The sequence below is a fragment of the Rhinolophus sinicus genome, chromosome 8, assembly GCF_057876585.1.
Source record: "Rhinolophus sinicus isolate RSI-liver-muscle chromosome 8, RSI-T2T, whole genome shotgun sequence".
NCBI classification, from domain to species: domain Eukaryota; kingdom Metazoa; phylum Chordata; class Mammalia; order Chiroptera; family Rhinolophidae; genus Rhinolophus; species Rhinolophus sinicus.
This window is the reverse complement of record NC_142508.1, coordinates 59,920,729-59,943,005: the sequence shown is the minus strand read 5'-3', so window position 1 is coordinate 59,943,005 and position 22,277 is coordinate 59,920,729. Positions and strand designations below refer to the sequence as shown.

Below are 22,277 nucleotides of genomic sequence, written 5' to 3'. Positions count from 1 at the left end.
ACTAATACCAATATTCCTCATTAATACAGATGCCATCCTTAACAAAATATTAGCAAATACATTTCAACAATACATAAAAAGTATTAGGCACCATGACCAAGAGGGGTTTATTCCAGAGATGAAAAACTGGTTCAATATTTGAAAATTAATCAATGTATACTAGCATAAGTAAAACATATACAGATCAACAACAGAATTGAGAATCCAGAAGTAAACCTAGTTATGTCAATTTATTTTGACAAAGGCATCAAGACAATTCAATGGGGAAAGAATAGTTTTTTAAACAATGGTGCTGGGACAAACGGATAGCCACACACAAAAGAAGCAAGCTGGACTCCTACATCACACCATATTTGAAAATTAACTCAAGACAATCAAAAACCTAAATGTAAGCACTAAAACTCTAATAAAACTTTTGAAAGAAAATATAAGGGTTAGTATTTGTGGTCTTGAGTTAGGTAATAATTCCTTAGATATGACACTGAAAGCACAAGTAACAACAAAAAAAAGAGATTAACTGGCTTTCATCAAAATAAAATAATTTTGCTGCTGAAGATATGATCAAGAAAGTGAAGAGAATCCACATAAAGGGGAAACTATTTGTAAATCACATACCTGATAAGGAACTTGTATTCAGGATATATAAAAAATAGTTACAACTCAGTAATAAAAAGACAAGCCAATTAAAAATGGGGAAAGGATCTGAATAGACACCTCTCCAAAGATATACAAATGGCTAATAATGACATGAAAAGGTGACCAACATCATTAGCCACCAGGGAAATGCAAATCAAAACTACAAGACAGAACATCACACCTCTTAGGATGGCTATGCTCAAAAAGAAGAATAATGACAACTGTTGAGGAGGATGTAAAGAAATTAGAAACCTCATATACTGCTTGCAGTGTAGCTGCTATGGAAAACAGTCTGGTAGTTCATACAGTTAAACACAGTTACCAAATGATCAAGCAATTCCACTCCCTCCTACCCAAGAGAAATGAAAACACATGTCCACAGAAAAAACATGTAAGCAAATATTCATAGCATTATTCATAATAGCCAAAAATTGGTAACTTGAATGTGCATCAACTGATGAATGGATAACCATACAATGGTCTATTATATGGCAATCAAAAAAAATGAAGTACTAAAATATGCTACAATATGAATGAACCTTGAAACAATTAGTGAAAGCCAGACACACATATTGTATATTCCATTAATATGAAATGTTCAGAATAAGCTAATCCACAAAGAAACAGATTGGTGGTTGTGTAGGCGAGGAGTGGGAGGAATGGGGAGAATGGGAGGAAATGGAGAGTACCGGCCAATGGGTGCAGGATTTCTTTTGGGGGAGACAAAAATGGTCTAAAATTGGTAATGGTTGTTTGCAAAACTCTGTGAATATACTGGAAACCACTGAATTGTACATTTTAAATGGGCAAATTGTATGGTATGTGAATTACATCTCAACAAAGCTGTTTTAAAAAGATAAATCAATATAATTCATCATATTAATAGGCTAAAGGAAAAAAAATCCTAAGACTGCATCAAACTAGGTGTCAAATATACGGTTCTGGAAAGAGAACTGACTTTGGGTAGTGAACACACAATGTGACATACAGATGACGTATTACAGAATTGTGCACTTGAAACCTATGTACATTTTACTAACCATTATCACCCCAATAAATTTAATTTTTAAAAACGACTATATCAAACTGCACAGAAAAAGTTTTTGACAAATCTACAGTTAACCTTATATGTCAGAACATAAGACTGAATGTTTCTCCCTAAGATTGGAAACAAGGCTAGGATGTCTGCTCTCACTGCTCTTATTCAACATAGTGCCAGAAGTTTCAACCAGTGCAATAAGTCAAGAAAAGGAAAAAAAAATACATATCAGGAAGGAATAAAACTGTCTTTATTCACAGTAATAATTATCTATGCAGAAAATCCCAAGGAGTACCCTGAACTAATATTTGTGATCAGTGAGGTTGCAGGATATAAGATAAACACAAAAATCTATTATATTTCTGTATAAGAGCAATGACTATGTGGACACTGAAATTAAAAATACAATACCATCTATAGTCACTCAAAAGAACATTAAATATTAAGTATAAATCTTGCAAAACATGTATAGGACTTGTATGCTGAAAACTACAAAATGCTGACGAAAGGAATCAAAGATCTAAAATAAATGGAGAGACATATCATGTTCATGGATTGGAAAACTTAACATAGTAAAGATATAAATTCTCCTCAGACATATAGGTTTATATATATTCTGCTTGAGCTGTCATAAAAGAATGCCACAGACTGGGTGGCTTAAACAACAGAAATTTATTTTCTCACAACCTGGAGGCTGAAAGTCCAAGATGGAGGTATCTAGTGAGACCTTTCTTTCCTGGTTTGGAGAAGGCTGCATTCTTGCTGTGTCTTCACATGGCTTCTTCTCTGTGCATACTTGGAGAAAGATATAGCTGGTGTCTCTTCCTCTTCTTATAAGGACATCAGTCCTTATCAAATTAGGACCCCATCCATATGACCTCATTAACCATAATCACCTCCTTAAGGCCCTATCTCAAATTATAGTCACATTGCAGGTTAAGGCTTCAACATATGAATTTGGGAAGGAAATAATTCAGTCCATAACAAGGTTTAATGTAATTCCTATTAAAAGTCCAGTTTTTGCAGATACAGACAAAATTATTCCAAAATTTAGACAAAAAGGCAAAGGAACTACGATAATTAAAACAATTTTGAAAAGAAATAATAAAGTGAAATCAGTTTACTAGACTTCAAGACTTATTACATAAGTCACTAATCAAGATTGTGTCATGTTGGTAAGAGAGATATGTGTCAACGGAACAGAAGAGGGCCCAGAAATAGATAGACCCACACAAACATGCCCACTGATTCTTGACAAACGTACAAGAGCAAGTCAAAGATCTTCAACAAACAGTGCTGGAAATAGGACAGCATAGGCAAAAAAATTAACCTTGACCCAAATTGCATACCTTATATAAAAATTAACTGAAAGCGGATCATGGACTTAAATGTAAAATATAAAACCATAAAACTTTTAGGAAAAAGCAAAGGAGAAAAATCTGTGGGGTCTAGGGCTAGGCAAAGAATTCTTAGACTTGACACCAAAAGTATAATCAATAAAAGGAAAAATTGATAAATTGGACTTCATCAAAATTAAAAACAATTGCTCTGTGAAAGATCCTCTTTTTTTTTTTTTTTTTTAAGACTTTATTTGGGAAGGGGAACAGTATGTATTTCCAGGATTTTTTCCAAGTCAAGTTGTTGTCCTTTCAATCTTAGTTGTGGCGGGCGCATCTCAGCTCCAGGTCCAGTTGCCACTGTTAGTTGCAGGGGGTGCAGCCCACTATCCCTTGCCGACAATCTTGTGGTTGAGAGCCCAATGGCCCATGTGAGAATCGAACCGGCAGCCTTTGGCATTAGGACGCAGAGCTCCAACCGCCTGAGCCACCGGGCTGGCCCCCAAAAGATCCTCTTAAAAAGCGTAAGACAGGGTCGGCCAGATGGCTCAGTTAGAGTGTGAGCTCTGAACAGGGTTGCCGGTTCAATTCCCACATGGGATGGTGGGCTGCACCGCCTGCAACTGAAGATTGAAAATGGCAACTGGACTTGTTGCTGAGCTGCGCCCTCCACAACTACTTGGAGCTGATGGGCCCTGGAAAAACACACTGTCCCCTGATATTCCCCAATAAAATTTATTTAAAAAAAAAAAGCATAAGACAAGCTATACACTGGGAGAAAGTATTTGCAAACCATATCGTTCATAAAGAACAAATATCTAGAATTTATAAAGAACTCAAAACTCAATAATAAAAAGCTCAAACTATTCAATTAGGAAATGGGCAAAAGACATGAAAAGTCATTTCACCAAAGAGGATACAAAGATGGCAAAAGAGCACATGAAAAGATATTTAACACCATTAGCCATTAGGGAAATATAAATTAAAATCATAATGAACTATCACTACATACCTACCAGAATGGCTAAAATAAAAAAGGGACAGCACAAATACTGATGAGGATGTGAAGGAACTGGATCCCTTATACATTGAAGGTGGAAATGTAAAATGGTATAATTCGTCTAGAAAAGTCTGACAGTCCCTTATAAAACTATCCATGCAGCTACCATATGACCCAGCAATTGCATCCCCCTGAGAATTTATCTCTGAAAAACGAAATTTTAATTGTGGTAACCAGAATAATAATGCCTCCCCCCCACACACACACCCATACACAAGATGTCCTCTCCCTACACCGCTGGAATCTGTAAATGAGTTACCTAACATGGCAAAAAGGACTCTGTAGATGGGATTAAGGGTATGGACCTTGAGATGGAGATTATCTATGTGGGCTCAATCTAATCACAGGAGTCCTTAAAAGCAGAGAACCTTTCCCAGCTGGGTCAGAGAAATTATATGGAAGGAGTAGAGATTCATAGTTTGAGAGAGAATCAACCAGCTGTTGCTGGCTTTGAAATAGAAGGGCCATAGGCCAAGGAACGGGAATGGTCTCTAGAAGCTGGGAATGGTCCATAGTCGACAGTAAGACAATGAGGAGCTTAGTCCTACAATCATAAGGAACATAGACCTGCTTTGATCATAGCACAATGAGACTTGTGCTGGATTTTTGATTTATAAAATTGTAAGACAGTAAGTTTGTGCTGTGTAAGCAGCTAAGTTTGTCGTCATTTGTCATAGGTGAAATAGAAAACTCATGTTCACACAAAATAATAATTTACGTTCACAAAAAAACCTGTACACAAATATTTATAGCACTTTAATAGCCCCAAACTGGAAACCACACAGATATCCTGCAGTGAATGAATGACGAAATGAACTGTGGTACATGCATACCACGGAATACAAGTCAGCAACGAAAGGGAATGAATTACTGATACACTGCACAACCTGAATGAATCTACAGAGTGAAGAAAGCCCATCTCAAATGTTATATACTGCATGTTTCTATTTATATAACATTCTTGAAATGACAAAATTACAGAAATAGAGAACATACTAGTGGTTGGCCGAGTGGGGGAGGAAAGTGAATGTTGTTCTGGAAGCAACATGAGGGACCCCAGTGGATTGAAAATGTTCTCGTCTTCACTCTATCAATGACATTATCCTGGTTGTGATATTCTAAGATGTCACCACAGAGGGAAACTCAGTCAAGGGTTCAGGACTCTCGCTGTATTATATAACTGCATAGGAGTCTATAATCACTCAAAATAAAAAGTTCAATTTAAAAAAAAGGTATTGGTTTACTCACAAAATCCAGGAGGACTCAAGATCCAAGTTCAGAGGCCAAAATAATCACACCGCAGACCTAGGCCGCTGAGGAGACTGCTGTCATGGCTGCCACGCACATCCTGCTCTGAGGGCAAACGAAGCGGGTCTAAGATTTTCAGAGTTCCCTGCCTGGGCTCTCTAACCCTGGACTCAAAATCCTGGGCAGAGGTCTGATTCATGAAGCCATGGTTCCTGACTGAAAAGTAGCTGCAAGGGGGCTGGGAAATCAGGGTTTTCATTTTTCAGCTCCTTGCCTCCTGTGAAGGGTGGCATCTAAGAGGTTTCTTCAAGATCTCTGAGGGGGTCTGGCACCAGACAGACAAAAAGAAGGCAACAATAGGGGGCGGGGGTAAAGATTTTCAAAATAGACTTTAAGATGGTGCTGAAAGGAGGGCGTCAAATAGACTGACATGGACATGAGGGAATTTCACAAAAGAAAATTCATGGATGTTCTAGAAATCAAACCAAAAAATATTCCCAGGTATTTTGTTGCTGAACAGAATAGGGAAAACCAACAAAGGGAACAATGTAAGTAGCTCAAAAGAGAGAAGAAAAGCATCAGACATTTAAGATACACAGTATTTTAATAGTGAGAATCATTAGGTCTTGGGTAGGAGGAGCAGCAGTTCGTATCTTATATGAAAGGTAAGTCATCAAATGTATTTTTAACAGGCGCTGGGTATTCTTTTCTATGCTCAGAGTGGTCAGAAATGTTTCCTTCACTTCACTTCAAACTCATCAAATGTAATGAACAACTTTGTCCTAGCTTCAGGGAAACATGGAAAAGAACAATATAGGGTATCTGCCCTTAAAGAGCTCACAATGAACTTCCAGTTCAGACATGACAGATGTTTCACATAACCTAAGCATTTTCCAGATAAAGACCTAGAAATGCTAGATAAAATATTCCAAATATTATTTTAAATGTGTAGCTAAACTTAAGGCAAAAAGGGAACCCCCTAGGTGCCAGGATAAGAGAAGGAATTGAAAACCATAACCGTAGCACCGGAGCTAATACAGTGGCTACAGGGGGCTGAGTGGGGTAGGGGAAGAAGTTTCAGTAACTTCTGACCTGAGTTTTGTTATCCACATAATAACAGGACTGGTCTTGGGCTTATAAGCAGGTAAAACCTAGAACTAAAACCCCAAATAAAGGACAGACTAGAAAACATTTACCTAACAGCCCAGGAAGCAAACAAGAAAGCTTCTCTCTGCTTGGGCTATAAGGGGTATGGGGCAAAAAGTGTCTCTGAGAACTGGAACCCTGGGCCTGCAATCACATGCATTCGTGGTTCAAGTTATTTCGATCCCAACACCTGAATGCCCCTGGAACTCCAAAGCAATAGATTAACATAAAAATTAGCCCAAGCCAGGGCATCTAATAGAAGGAATTCATTTCTACTTTAGAGAAATACAGCTTCGCCCAGGCCACTTCGGATCACCTCACAGATAAAACCTTGTTAAGGATGAGTAAAAATACACTAAACGCAAAGGAAATAATCCACGTTAAGAGCCAACAAATAAAGACAACTTTAGAACCCCCCAAGAACTTCGATAAAAGAACCATCAGACAGTAACTATAAAGGAAGTACACTTAAAATAATTATAAATGTAAAACAAAACCTCAAAACCATTAAGAATAAGATTCTACGCAAAATGCACAGGCAGATTTGAAAACCAACCAAATAGAATTTTTAAAAATAAAAAACTTAGTCACTAAAATTAAACTCAATGGACAAGTTAAAATAGATTTGACACAGCTGAAGGAAAAGTAAAGAACTGGGACACAGTAAAGAAATAGCCAGAAGGCAACTCAGAGAATTAATGAGATGGAAAATACCACAGAGAAGCGAAGTGATATGGAGAACAGAAGGAGATCTGACATATACCTAACTGTGTTCTAGAAGGAGATAACAGAATGAGGCAATATTCAGAGATAACTCCTGACAATCTTTCAAAACATTCAAAAGACACAAATCCTCAGACTTAAGAAACAAAACTAAATCCACACCATCTACGTTATTGAAACTGCAGAAATCAGAAGTCAAAGAGAAGATCTTAAAAGAGCCTTTACTCTTTGTAGGACACGAATGAGAAAGAATAAAATAACTATACTTCATGGTCAAATATCTAAAGGGCCATTAGTGGAACAGGAGTACAAAGAGAGAGGACCTGTATCAGAAAAAGTGTGTGGGGAGGGCAGAGCTGGGGCTTGAAAAACAAGTAGGATTCCCATAGATGGGGAGAGATGAGGGCAACTGGGGAGGGGAGGCATCGAACAGTTTGAACAAAGTGAAAGGAGGAGAATACGGGTCAGGGGGAAGACTCCTTTTTGGCTGTCAAATAGAGTAACTCAGAAGAAGATATGGTTAGCCGGAGTTAAAGTATGGTGCTCACTAATACCAGGCTAAAGAATCTGAACTTAATAGTAGGCAACAAGGATCCAATTTTTGAGCAAATGAAGTGATCTAAATGAACTCTCTGCCAAATTATCCCAGCAGCAGCATGTAGGGTGGATACAGGAAGAGAGATTATAGGTTTTAAGTAATGTAGGAAACAATTACAATAGTCCAAGTCTTTCAAAAGACTTAAGAAAATATTTCAATTACATGGAGACAGACGCTTCAGAAAGTAAGATCCAGAAAAAAGGCAATGGGAATAGAGATGAAATATAGAGAGGTGGGAGGTAGGGAAGAAGGGAAAGAATATAAATGAATATTTATATACATTTCGAAGGTGGGATTAAAAGGAGTTCACGGATTGGGCAGTTGGGGAAGAAGAGGAGGCAGGGAAAAGAAAGAGAAGAATTGAAGACGGCACTGAGGTTGGAGCCTGAGTGACTGAGGGAATAGTGGTGGTACATTATTTTTTCTCCAGGGACATACCGGCAGTTTGGCCCAGCAGGAGAGAATAGATTGGAAAGAAATCTTAGATTCTAGTCTAGGTTCTGCCTCAGACAAGCTACTTAACGTCATAGGCTATGTTTCTTCTATCTGGAATATGGGAGGATTTACAGAAAAAGAGTTGAATGATGGACCAATGTGGTAGGTATCAAGGGGATGCAGAATCAGTTTCTAGCAAGCAGTCAAAAATATAGGTCTGGAGCTCAGGAGAAAGTCAGTACTAGAAGGACAGAGTAGAGAATAACCAACATAGAAGAGATGGCTAAAGCTGTTGTAAATATATGAATGATATTATTAAATGCATAAAGAAAAGAAGCCTGTGAATCTTGGGAAAACCCTAAACACAAAATATCCTGGTTGCGATATAGAAAAGGTGGCAGCTGAAAGCTCAGTGCCATACCAGGCTTATCAGGAAGTGGTGTCCTGAGATAGTGTATCATAAGTAGATGACATATCATATTGGGAGAAAGGAGTTGTATTTCATTTTCCATTGCCAACCAATTTCCTCGGTGATTGATAAAATGTAAGGAAAATAAAAGCCTTTATCACAGAATTTCCTTTCTATGCCTGGGAAACATTGATCTTTTGCTTTCATTATGGTGTTAAACAGAGTCCTATTTCAAAAGAATTTTAAAAAAATATAACTCCAATTTCATAAAGACAGATATTTCATAATCTAAGCCTTCACAGAGCTGAAATTCTGCCTGGCGCATTCTTGCATGATAGTATAAAACACACAGCTGACCCAAATTAGCCCAATGGGAAAGCTGGCTTCACCACATCAAGACTGAGAAAATGAGGTCCACACTGGTCCAATATAAGCTAAGTCGGAATGACTTTCTGAAATGACATAAAAAACTTGGATTTAGTTAACCCACAGCACAACACAGAAACATGGCTGGGAAGCAGACACGATGTTTTGTGGTTAGTGTTCTAAACGAAATTTTCCCTCAAATCTTTTCTTTGAAGCTAGTTACACTAGACAAGAGACCAAGATCAAGAGTGCTTTATACATGGTATTCCTTGGATCTTTCTAAATCTCATTTCTGGTCCAAATAGTCATGTCACACACTCTTTCTGACTGTAGAGAAAATTATTCTTTGGTTTCTGCCTCCCACAGCTCACCATCTCACAAGCAGCTGGGGCTAAAGGATCTCAGTCTAAAGCAGAAGTCAATGCAGAGGATGGGTTTTTCCTGTTCATTCTCAAATTAGCAGCCAGCCATTGAAATTACACATTTCAAATTCAAGGAATGGCTAATAATCAAAAGGCTGTGACTTTTTTGTGGTCATCTGCATCCAGAATTACCAGCTCTAAAGATAAATAGGTGTTCAGCTCTTTCATTTTCTCAATGAGATGCAAATATTAACCTAGTTTAAAAGTTTTAAATTATTTCAGCATAAATTTGTCATAGGTTCCCTTGGGTAACAGGGTTCTGGCAAGAATCCAGGGCTAAGTAACTGAATATAGTAAGGGCTGAACTTCAGATTAGCCTGATCTTCAATCCCTGACCAAAATAATTAGAACACAGCTGTTCAACCTCTTCCATAAGAAAAATTCTCCAATCCAAATGAAAATATTTACCTAATATGAACCTTTCTGAATAATCATAACCTTCCATGAAATGGCAGCAAGATGCCTGATCAGATAAGAATCACTGGTCGCTATGCTCAGGATAAATGACATTCTTCACGGATGTTAAAACTTCTGGGAATACATAGTAGCTTCAGACACTAAGGACCTGAGAGAGAAGTGGCATGCTGCGTTTTAAAGGATCTAGAACATACAGCCCCTGAATTGGCTCACAAATTTCTCTCAGTGTTTATAAAACTCAGATTTTTCCTGAACTCTAAGGTGACTAATAATTAATTAACTTTGATGATTTGATATAGTATGGAAACTATCTACAGGTGATACCCCAAATCTTAATTTATTCTTTCTGTAACATTTGACAAATGCACAAAAATGTAGCATTAGTTTAATTTTTGAATAAAGAGGGTTGTTTTTGGTACAAATTTTCAAAGGAGGGAAAATTTTAAGCCACAACAGCAGGTTATGAAGATCCAGTTAACATAATGATTATGGAGAAAACCCTGGTGAATACTGGTAATAGTGTGAAGAAATGGCACCTCACATAACACTGGAGATTTATTTGGCAACACTTATTAAGATTTAAGGTATACACATCTCATGACCCAGCAATTATACTTCTAAGAATTTGTCCTCCAGAAATAACAGCACAAGAACGTTAAAAAAAAAAAAGAAAACAGAAAAAAGAAAGTGCAACAATTATTACAGAATTATTCACAACTGTAAAATTTGGAAAACTAATGTTCATCAATAATGGAATGGCTAATTATTCAAGTCATAGAATATTCACACAACGAAATACCATGCAGACATAAGAAATGGAAGTGTTTACATTGAACATGTAAAGATGCCTTAGACTGTTAAGTAAAAATTCAAGTTGCAGACTAACATAGAGTCCATTATTGTTTTAATGTATCTATGATTATAATTTATTAGCATAGTATAAGGAAGAATCTGCACAAAACTGATAGCCAGTTAACAACTATTAGCTTCTGAAGCTGGGAATGAAGGCAAGGTAGGTAGCATGAAAATGTCACTGCTCTTTCTGAAGAAATATAAGTGGTGGGACTACAGGTCATTTTTACTGTCTAACTTGTAATAAAACAACAAATAACAAAAGAAGCTTTTGCATCTCAAGGAAAACAAATGATAGAAAAATCATCTGTCTAAGCACATCAGTAGAGTTGAAAACAAAACAAATTCTAGTAAAAGACAAATGTAGGAACCATACAGCACATAGAACTCAAACCAAGAGAGTAATCTAATTAGTCAAAGAAGAATGTACAGCACTCATGTACCAAATCTTGGGAATGCTTCAAGCTCCTGGGACCTTGCCAAAGACAAACTATCTTTTCAGAGGGGATTCTGCCCTCTAGTGTGCACTAAAAGAAGCTAAAGCACTTGAAGCAAACCAATCAAGTAGTGAAATTTAGTGATTTCATTAGTGAAATGAAGTATTTTCACTTCATTTCTAGAGCATCACAATTTTCTCTCTAAATGAAGTCCTCCATATCCTTGTTTCTAAATCGATTTCCCTTTATCATCCTGAGTAAACTTTGTGAACGTCATGACTTCAGCTACTTATTCTTTCTATTCTTCCCTACATTCCCAAGAAGTGCCCAAAGCACATTATCAACTCATAATTCACACCAACAGAAATTTGGTACAACCAAGGGTATGATAATATAGCAAAATAAAGCTTTCAAAGTTTATAACAGTTATAAGCACCTGACTCTTAAACTCAGATTTTTAAGTCCTGTTGGCACTATAACACTAGGCTAAGGGCAAAGGGAAAACACTGCTCTGTGTAATGAAATCTCTCTCTTCACAGGACTTTCAAGGGATACTAGAATTTGTTCAACACTGGGCAACCTTGAAAACCACTAGGAACACTTCCTAGGTTCATAGTACTTGCTGTAGATATTCAATCCAAACCGACAGAGGTTACCCCATCCTGGTGACCACAGATTACTATATACCTGTAATGCTTCTAGAAGTATATTTTAAAAAAACAAGAATAAGTTAAAACCAAATGAAGCAGAGTTTAACATCCATTGAAGAACATAAAGGTGAAAATCTGATCCAGGATTTTCTTGCCCCAACACAAAGCACATCCCTGTGGAGTTGACAGGCAAGATGACAGCAAGGCTGCCAGAATCAATCATTTCCATTGTCACACTAGCTCCTTGAAACATCCTCTTAAAATCTATTTCTATCTAGCTAGTCCTATCCTAGAACAAAGGCTGCCAGAAGAAATGCACTTAACACAAGCTGGGCAAGGATGTCTCCTGACTCCCCTAGCAACACAAACTGCCTACAACGTAGGATTCACACCTCAGTAGGAGTCCATTACCCTACAAAAATAGTAGCAGCCATTATTCCCTGGTCGACTGATCACATCTTGTCCACAGCTTCATTGGTGACTGTTAAAAGAATATGTATATACAAACATACCTGGAACTCATTTTTAAAATCATACTAGCCCCTTCAACTTCATGAGATAAGAATGAGATTAAACAGGAAACCTGGATTAGCCATGGTTCATGGGAAAAAGGCTACAAAGGAAAAGGGAGGAAACAGTCATCTCACCTCCTTCAAAAATAACAAAATACAAAATAGCTTTCAAAGAGTCCTTTATCAGTTATAAAGCTGAAGAGAGATACTTTTAACAAAAAAGGCTAATTAGAAGTGTAAGAAAAAGTGACTGCATGGCAGGCACAGTGGCTGAGCACCCAGGCTTTGGTCTCAAATAGATCTGAACTGGAATCCTGGCTCCACTATCCATCAACTATGTAATCTCAACAAGTTAATGACACTTCCCCGAGCCTCAGTTTCCTGATCTGTGAAATGGGCACAAAGTTAATGCCTGTCTCTTGAGTGTTTATGCAGATTAAATGAAACACTTAGGACTGTGCCTTAAACTTGGTAAGCTGTCAATAAATAGAAACTATTTAGTCTTTTTAAAAAGGTAAATAAATGTTTAACCTGCAGTCTCAGAAGATAATATATCTAATATTTTATCTAAAGAACCGGTTCCAAAAGGAAACTGATCTGGTCACTAAAAGGAAACTTGTCATCCTAGAGTGTGAGAAACACTTGACTACAGGAACCAAGCAGGTAACAGAAATGAGTGAGGTAGATGACTAGGGAGCAGGAAAGGGCAAACACCATCTACTCTGCTCCAGCTCACTGATGTCACAAAGAAAGAGGGAAGGCAGTGGCACAACTTCTCATTTCTGAAGAAAAGCCAGTAATCCCGATTTTTATGTTAAGTCTCCTGATTTTTAAATGCTGGCCACATAAAAACCTCTAAGGACAGATCTGGTCCATGGGCTGCCACTTTGCGAATGCCTGCTCTGAAGTAGGGTCTCAAACCAGAAACAGAAGGTAAGTTCAGTTATGTAACTGAGGGACTCCAGCTCCCTAAAACAATGTATCTCAAAGGGGACACTGCTGGTATTTTGGAAAAGAAAATCCTCTGAACAAACCCTCCTAAGCGATGCAGGATATTTAGTATCCCTGAACCCCACCAGTGGTCTCCTTAAGTCATACGACAATCAAAATATCTCACCACACATTTCTGAACACCTCCTACGGGCAGTACCACATCCACTAAGAATAACAAAGTTAAATTCAAGTCAGTGGGAAGTTCAAGAACATCTATTTATAAACAGTAATAAAATAAGGACAGGGTCAGCCCTAAGTCAACTCAAACTAAAATCCCAAATTATCATCAAACAGGAAATCTCACTGAGTAGAAAGCTTACAGCTGGCTATGGAAATAAATCAAAAGGCTTAATTCCCTCTCCTTACTTTTGGAATTATGACAGAAGGAAACTGCTTTGCCTTTTCTCTAGCCATTGCTGTTATAGTGTTACTAGACATTATAGTTTTCCACCAATTTCCATTTTTCCTATAGCAGGAGCTTACATATAGGAATGTACATGCTTCAAAGAAATCATGGTGGAAGAAATCTAGGCACCCAAATCACCCACTCCTTGGTAACACTCCTAGATTTTTTTCTTATGGCTCATTCAAGAGCATATCCAGATTACCAAATGACCCAGCAATTCTATACCCAGATATATACCCAGGTGAAATGAAAATTCATGTCCACACAAAAGCTTGTACATAAAGGTTCATGAAGTATTATTTATAATAGCCTAAAGTGTAAACAACCCTGTGTCCACCAAGTAATGAATGGATACACCAAATGTAGTATATCTATACAAGGGAATATGATTTGGCCATAATAAAGTATAGACACATGGATGAACCTTGAGAACATTATGCTAAGTCAAAGCAGCCAGACACAAAAGGATAAATATTGTATGATTCCATTTATGTGAAATGTCCAAAAAGGCAAATGTAGACACAGAAGATAGATTAGTGATTGCCTGGGGGTGGGAAGGAGAGGTAGGGATGGAGATAAAGAGTGACAGCATTTCTTTTGGGGGTGACGAAAATTATTGTGGCTGTATAGCTTTATGAATGCACAACTCTGTGAATACGGGAAAAATCAACAAAGTGTGTAATTTAAATTGTTGAATAAATAAAAACAGCTCGATAAAGCTGTTTTTAGAAAGAGAGCGAAAAGCACAATTTAAAATTATTGAGTCCAAAAATATCATGGGTCACATCTGTTAGAATACTCACTCTCTTCTAATTATCTTGATTATTACCATTACCAATAAGGCCTTACTCATGATATTTATTCTTTTGAAAAAGCCGATTGTCCTCTTCCTGAAATGGCCATTCTCATCATGTACATCATGTACTGCGCGAGTTGACCATTAAACAATGTGGGTTTGAACTGCATGGGTCCACTATGCCGATTTTTTCAACTGACCTGCACAGTTCAAACCCATGTTGTTCACCGGGGTCAACTGGTGGCTGGGAAACTGCATATGCAAGAGGACCCATTTAAGTTATACACAGATTTTCTTTGGGGCAGTCGGACCCCTAACCCTGCACTGTTCAAGGGTCAATTGTACATCTATTCACCAGGCACACAAACACAGCCAACTGATCACACATTTCATGAGAACATCAAACCAAGAGGTGAAGTCAGATTTCTGAGGTAACTTGTCTTTTTTGTTGTTGTTGATCTAAATACACTTGCTGTGAATAATTTGGGGGTCCTTTCTTCCCTGTTAGTAAAAACACGTGAAATATAATTAGCTTTGAAATGCTCCTCTCAGCATGAAAGCAACTCCTTTAAACATAAAAGAACCTAAAAAATAAATCAACATAGGTCAGAGGTCTGATCAGTCATCATAACAAGAGATTCTGATAAAAAATTAGAGACATTTCCACCTAATATTGTGGGTATATCTGATTTTTGTTACTTTAAGTGAAACGCTCAATGCTCTCTCTATTAAGACTATATATCGAAAATTTGTAAAACTTAAAAAAGCCAACAGTCATGTTTAGTCATGTCAGAGGAGTTTGGGAGAGATCAGATTAGTTGCTCAGACAGGAAGACTGTTGCAAGAATGAACGGTTTCCGGGGACTGAGTGGTCCAATAGGCTGAATACTGACAAACCACAAAAGTCAGGATTACTGTCTTCTCAGGCTTTCGTCTGGTTTTCTACTGCATCATGACACTGAGGAATTCTGTCTCTTCTATATTTGGGGCAAACATTGCTAAACTGACACACCCATGATGTTGTTGGAGACTCAACAGTAAGGCCTGTTTTCCCCTCAATAGACGGAGAAAATAAGACAAAACTACATGGGAAAACGATGTTTTCCACCCTTGGGCTTTATTGCCTGAGGTCATTCCCAACCCATAAGGAGGCAACTAAATAATAAGCCCTTAATTAAACAAGTTAATGTCCATAGCTAGGATAATAAACTGTAATGAGACTTACAGCCCACTAGTAGCCCACTACTGGAATAAGGTAAGTAATAAATGTGGGGTTGAAAGCTGACTAGCCAGATACCCACAAACTCTGGGAGAAGCTGGATTCAAGTGGCCAATAATATTGGTAATGAAGACGGGTGGGGGGAGGGCAGAGAGAGAGGGTGAGAAGTGGAACAAGAGCTTAGCGTAACAGAACTGTGGGAATTCAGACATACTAAGCATTGTGCTTTGTATTACCAAATGTAGAGCGTGCTTCTTGTCAGTCTCTAACTCAAATTGGGTGTTTGGTTTACTCCATTCCCAAAGCATAAACTATGGTTTTTTTATAGCCTACGCAGTGTGCTATTTTAAACATGTGGAGGAAATACATTTTCGGTTACAAACATTTGCTGCTCCTGTGAATCTGTTCTTGTTTGCTAGCAAAGGATGTGGGACAGGATGTTTTACTCTCCTGCTCTGGTTTTCCTGTATTGCTTAAATCTGTTTAGAGAGAAGAAAAATAAATAAATAAAGTATTTCTACTAGGCAATTTCTGTAAACTAAAGCAACTCCAAAAATGAAAAAAGTCTGTGGAAAAAAATATTAGAATAATTTTCTTTTAATAAATTGGATTACTCCTATAGATTCTTCCCTTAAAAATACTTTCCATGCCACGCACGTTCAGCCTGTAGCAGACACTAGTGTTGGCACAGACAAAACATGCTCACTTAGAGACACCAGATCAGCGGAATTCCTCCTGACTGTCTTTTCTCAAGCACAATTACAACTGTAGAACCTTTTTGAGATACAAGAAAAATGATCATGCCAACCTGAATGTCATCTTCTTGATTTATTCAGAAATTCAAGGTACACTGTATCATTAAGTTAACGTGTGCCCATTTTCATGTACAACTCTAAGGACTTTTTTACTCAGGCAGACACATCCTTATAATCTGTTATGTCCCACTATAACTTTCAAAAAAATGGATTTTGGTCAAATTTCACTTGACTCCTTTATAAAGGAGTCAGTAGTTCATTAATCTACTGAAAGATCTTTTATCAGTTGGCCCCTCCAAATTCCCTCCATGTCCTCCTCCACGCTGCTCCCTGCCCCAGATGCTGCCCTGTACGGACGAAAGACTCTCTTCTGGGTCAAGCCTTAGTCATGCTCCTTTGAGTCCTCATTTCAACTAGGGTTTCAATCTTGGCCCAATCCTTGCTGGGCTCGCACAGTTCAGTTTTGGTAAGAATCCTATAAAGTCAATTTAAAGAGAATCCCCCCCCTCGATATCTGATCTGATCATTCTCCATATTTGACGGAGTTCCTAATCCCACCTTTGATGTATGAGGCCTAGCCTGCCTTCGGCAAGAATCCCCCCACTCCCACTCCTCTTAGAAATATTCCATCCACTGACCCTGCCCCTCTCACATTGTTCCTTGGCTATAAATCCCCAGCTGTCCGTGCTGTACTCAGAGTTGAGTCTGATCTCTCTTCCCTATTTTGATAGTCTTAACACCTATTGCAATAATCCTGAGTTAAGTCTTCCTTACCATTTTAACAAGTATCAGAATAATTTTTTCTTTCACAAGATTCAGTGGTCAGTGGAGCGTCCTGGCTCCACTGAAATGGGAGGAAGGAATGAGAGATCTGGATATTCATTCCACTGGCTTCTCCCTGGAGGGCCCATCACTAAGTGAAGGTCTCAGCTCCTGTCAGGAGGCCCTGTCTGCCATAAACTGCTCCCCTTCTTGCCCCTTCAAGTCTAGGGGTAAAAATGGAGCCTCATTATTACCAGCCCTGGGGATACTGCACTATTCCTATCCCTGTGGTTTTACATTACTTTGTGAATTATTAAACTCTTCTCCAAGTATCCTAATTTGAGGATGCCATCTGTTTCCTGCTGAGTCTACCTAATATAGATATCATCTCTGCAGATTTCTTATCCTAGAAAGGCTATTTATTAGCTCTTTCTAAGAAAGGAAGGCATGGACACAGAACGCAGTGATATTTCCATGAGTGACTTAGTGACTTCATCAAGCTGACCTTGTTAAGCTGCTACTTCTCTCTCCTCTAGTTATCCTCATAATTACAGTAACAGAGTATATTCTGAATCACGTAGTTTCCAAGCAGAATCTCTAAGCATCAACAGGGATTATTTTAAGAAATACCCAAGGAGTCTAGAAGTAAAAATTGTGCTAGTTGAAACTATGCTAGAAACCTAAGGTAGAAGAAACTTTGCCTTTATTCCTATCTGACACTTAATCCAGATGTACCTTTCACAGTAATACTTTCAATAAATTCAAAATACACTATATATTAATACCAGATAGAAGCCTGGTAACCCAAGTAAAAGCCTGTAAAAGTCTAGAGCAATATTTTTTCAAATTCAGGTAGTAGTAGATTGTGAAATCACTTCAATGAGTCATAACATTTTTAAAAATAATACATACTATACACAATACTGTAAGACAGAACATCAGAGCTCATCATATATCATAAAGGTAAATATTTCACCAATTTTTTATTTCACATTTTTACATACCTATATTTATGCGTGTACTATGGCATACTGTAAAATGTATTCTTTACTGTGAGTGGCAGTCAAAAGAGTTTGAAAGCTAATGGTCTGAAGAGAATCCCTTTCAAACAATGATCATAGGCTTAAAAACATGTTGCTTCAGCCTACAACTGCACTTTTTAAAAATCTCAACCCTCACTAAAAGTACAGTTCATTTTGTGACCCAGTACCAGCACACCAGTAACTGAAACAAAAATGTTATTAAACAATATCAACTCTTACTATGTGATGTACTATAATATTTTGTATTCTATTTCATTTCTTTTAAATAATGACTGCAAACCACAGCTTAAAAAGTACTGGCCTAGCGTATTAACAAGGCCAGGCCTGGAGAACTGTTCATATTACTTCGGTCCATCCACAACTACCTCTGCCTGTGTTTACATCCTTCCCACTGTGGTAACCAGCACCTAAATTCTTGTCCTTCTCAGGTTCTGTGTAACTACCACATGACTCCTGACACCTAGTCGCTCCAATGGGAAGAGAAATACTTGGAGTAAGCAGCAGATAAAGAGTAGTGAGCAGATGTGGACGTAGCCCCAGCCACATCCTTACACTCACCGCCATGGCACACCGAGAGCACCACCTCACCGCAAGCACCTGCAGTCCACAGCCTGGGGAATGAGGCCAGGTGGGAGGAGCTGAGCCAGTGACTGATGGCAGCTGGAGGGTCAATATCCCAGCCTCCTTGCCCTCTCTGTATTCTTCACCATCGCCCTGAGTTCCCTGGCAGGACTGGCCACCAGCAGCAGTAACCTGCTAGGTAACGCACCTGTGCTGCCTTCCTTCTGACCCTTTTTACCTCTCTACTGGGGCTTCCTGGAATCACCTCCCACATTAACGACTGGCACTCAAACCTTCATCGGAGGGGCTGCTTCTGGGTAAACACCACCGTGGTGAGCAGACTAGTGTAACATAAGAGTTGTTTGGAGCCAGAGCTGCAGACATGAGAAAAGCCTGTCCTAGAAAAGCTTATTATCTGATAGGAAAACTCTATTTTTTTTCAATGTTAGAAAAATAAAACAAAACTTTACTGTTCATAGCAATGATGTTTGGGGAGGGAAGGAAGAAGCGGCAACAGAAGGGTTAGAAAGCCCCTATAGGTGACTTTTGTACCCCCAACACCTCAAGGACACAGAGGTCCCCACAGGTAGCACCATGTCCGTGTCACTTCTCTGTAGGCCAGTGCCCTGGACTCTCATATTCACTGTGAGGCTTCACTTCTTACATACAGGTTAAGAAGACAGGGAGTTTTATTTCCTCCAAAGAGAAAGAATGCCAGTCTTCTGCTAAAAATAACTCAAGTAATATGGAAACCATGAAAAGAGAAAAACTATTAAGTTCCTGACAATCTATTAATTGAATTATTTGTAAATCAGCTTTGACCTTTTTATGTGCTTTTGAGGTCCTTGGGATGGGAGTGAGTACTCAACTCAAACTTCATTAGACATTCTGATGATACTGTCATTCAAAAACTATTTTTAAATGTGAAGTTTACTTCATGTTCAGCTCTGTAGTTAACACTGTATATCAGGACTTTTTTCAGGGTAGAATCAAACTAGAGACCTATGGCTAATTTTCCATTGCAGCTTCCATTTTGGCAAATATTTCAGCAAAGGCAGAGCAGAGCATGATTCCTTCTCTCAGGAAAGGAGTCATGACAGCTACAGTTCAAGCAGGTCATTAAACTGAAAATAGCTTCCCAAGCGTGTCAGGCAGACCTGGGCCTGGGACTGGAATACTCACCCGGACCCAGCAGGGAGGGATGGCAGAGCTGAAGGGACATTAGCCTGTGGTTTTTCTTGCTCATTTTGCTTGAAGAAGGATTTGGCCTCTCTAGATGTAGCATCTACTTCTTTAGTCACCCTGTTCCAAGGAAGGAGATGTTAAGTTTACAAGAGGAATAAAAAGAGAGAAACAAAATCTAAAAAAGGGAATAAATGATAACAAGGAAAATACCCACTGAGCTTTATGGTTAAAGTACACTATAACAGTTCTAGAGAAAGACATTTTCCCTTACTACACGAAACAACAATGTATGTAAACTTGATCTCTCTAAAATCCCCTCCATGAAACACATGCTGGTAGTCACTACTGAATTACAGGCCTTGGGGTTACCGATGTGAAGGCTGGAAAAGGCTCTCCCACTGCACCTCACATGTCAATTAGGGCTCACACATAAAGACCCAGTAAAAGCTAGAAGGGGGAGATGGAATATTTGGGAGAAAAACATTGGCATTATTTAAAAAAGAAAGCAACAGTGTAAACAACTGGAAATACTAAGCAGAAGGCTCCTGTTCTACACTTAAAAAACAACCTAGAAATGAAACAAGATCCCTTAAAACTGGCTTATTCGGCACTAATTTGGGAATGGAAACTATATGATTGAGAACCTGGTCCAATTTCAACTCTGGAAAAAATTGCTTTCAATAAAACTGAAGAGCAAACAAGGATATTTATGGTGCCTGAAATTTCAGATAAATAAAGGAGAAATGCCTAATGCCTGCTTAGGCTTGCTAACTCAACAAAAACATCTGAGGAATTTTGTTCAAATTCCAATCTATTTGTAGAAAGGGTCCAAGATTATGGTCACTGTATTACATGTTCAACCAGGTCATCCAGAATACTGGCCAATAATGACAGGAGAATCCTACAAATTCCACCTTTGCAGGAATATGTCTCTATCTCTTCTTTCCTTCTTTCTAGGCTTCTTAGGACCAGAATCAAATTTTCTTATTAAGAGCCATCTCACTGCTGCACTCAGTACTCTGTCACCCACACAAATGACAGAGTAAGAGTTCGACAGTTTTGTATTAAGAATCTTCACTGGGAAAGATAGCCTAGTTAATCTTGAAGGGCGACTTAAACAACGACAACAAGCCTGTTATTCCCCTGCTCAAGTTCCTGAAACAGCTCAGTGTTACTCAGAGGATCAGACATAAACAGCTGAGTCTTGCCTTCAAGGCTGTCCAAAATTTGGTCCTACTTTCTATTAGGCTCAATTGGTGTGTCCCTCAGCTCTCCCAAATGAACCTCTCCATGATGAGTCAAGAGTCAAAAATAAGAGGAAGAATTTATATGACAGATTAGACCATCATTCAGCAAGTAGTCTCGCCTTCCCTGTTGACCAAGAAGATACTTCCCCACCCCATTAATGTTGGGCTTGGATACATGACTGGCTTCAATGGTCGGTGAGATGCTAGCTGATTTGACAGAAATAGAAGCTTTCAATGTGTCTGTGCTGTTTCACTTGCCCTTGAGTTCCATCCTTTAACCACTAGAATAATATGCCTCAGGTATACTTGCTACTGGTCCAAGGTGCACGAAAGACATGTGCTGTAGATCTGGACCCCAATAGCAGCTTGGAGTCAAGCCTAGTGAACCCAGATAGCCAGAAACACATGAGCAACACATAAATGCTTACTGGTGTACATCACTGAATTTGGGGATGATTTATCACACAGCATTTCTGTAGCAACAGCTGAAACATTTACATTTCATGGGTGAGAAAACTGAAATCTAAGGGGTTAAGTTACTTTTTTAAGACTAGCCAGAGATTAAGTAGCAATGGCAGAGAGAACCATGTAATAGACTCTATTTCCCACAGATTGGTGCCACAAATTTTCCATTCCACATGCTATTCTAGAACTGATACTACCTCAACAAGAGGGGCATGGAATGCCACCACCCCTTGAAACTGGGTGGGCCTTTCTGGCTGCTTCGATACTGAGTTCAGGGTAAATGAGTTAAGGCTTGCTGATAAAGGGTGACACAGCCTCCACTGGCTTTCTCTCTTGGGAATGCACCTTTGCAACACCAAGTTACCATACAACAAGAAGTCTGGCTACCCTGAAGCCATCATGCGGGAGAGAACATATGGGAAGACCACACAGAGAGAGAGAGGCCTGAGGAGCCAGTTCCAGCTCCCAGGTGTTTGAATCTTCCTAGCCCAAAGCACCAGACGTGGGAGTAAGAGAACCTTCAGGAGGGCTCCAGACCTACACAGTACAACTGCACAG

General features: G+C 38.7%; 1 protein-coding gene across 1 annotated transcript in view; it reads right to left on the bottom strand.

Moving 5' to 3' along the window:
* Positions 1–22,277, bottom strand: part of CFDP1 (chromatin remodeling protein CFDP1) — a 102,218-nt gene that overhangs the window by 62,761 nt on the left and 17,180 nt on the right. The window contains exon 5 of the mRNA XM_019710688.3: positions 20,005–20,124. Coding sequence (XP_019566247.2) covers positions 20,005–20,124 — 120 coding nt within the window. The remainder of the gene's footprint in view (positions 1–20,004; positions 20,125–22,277) is intronic.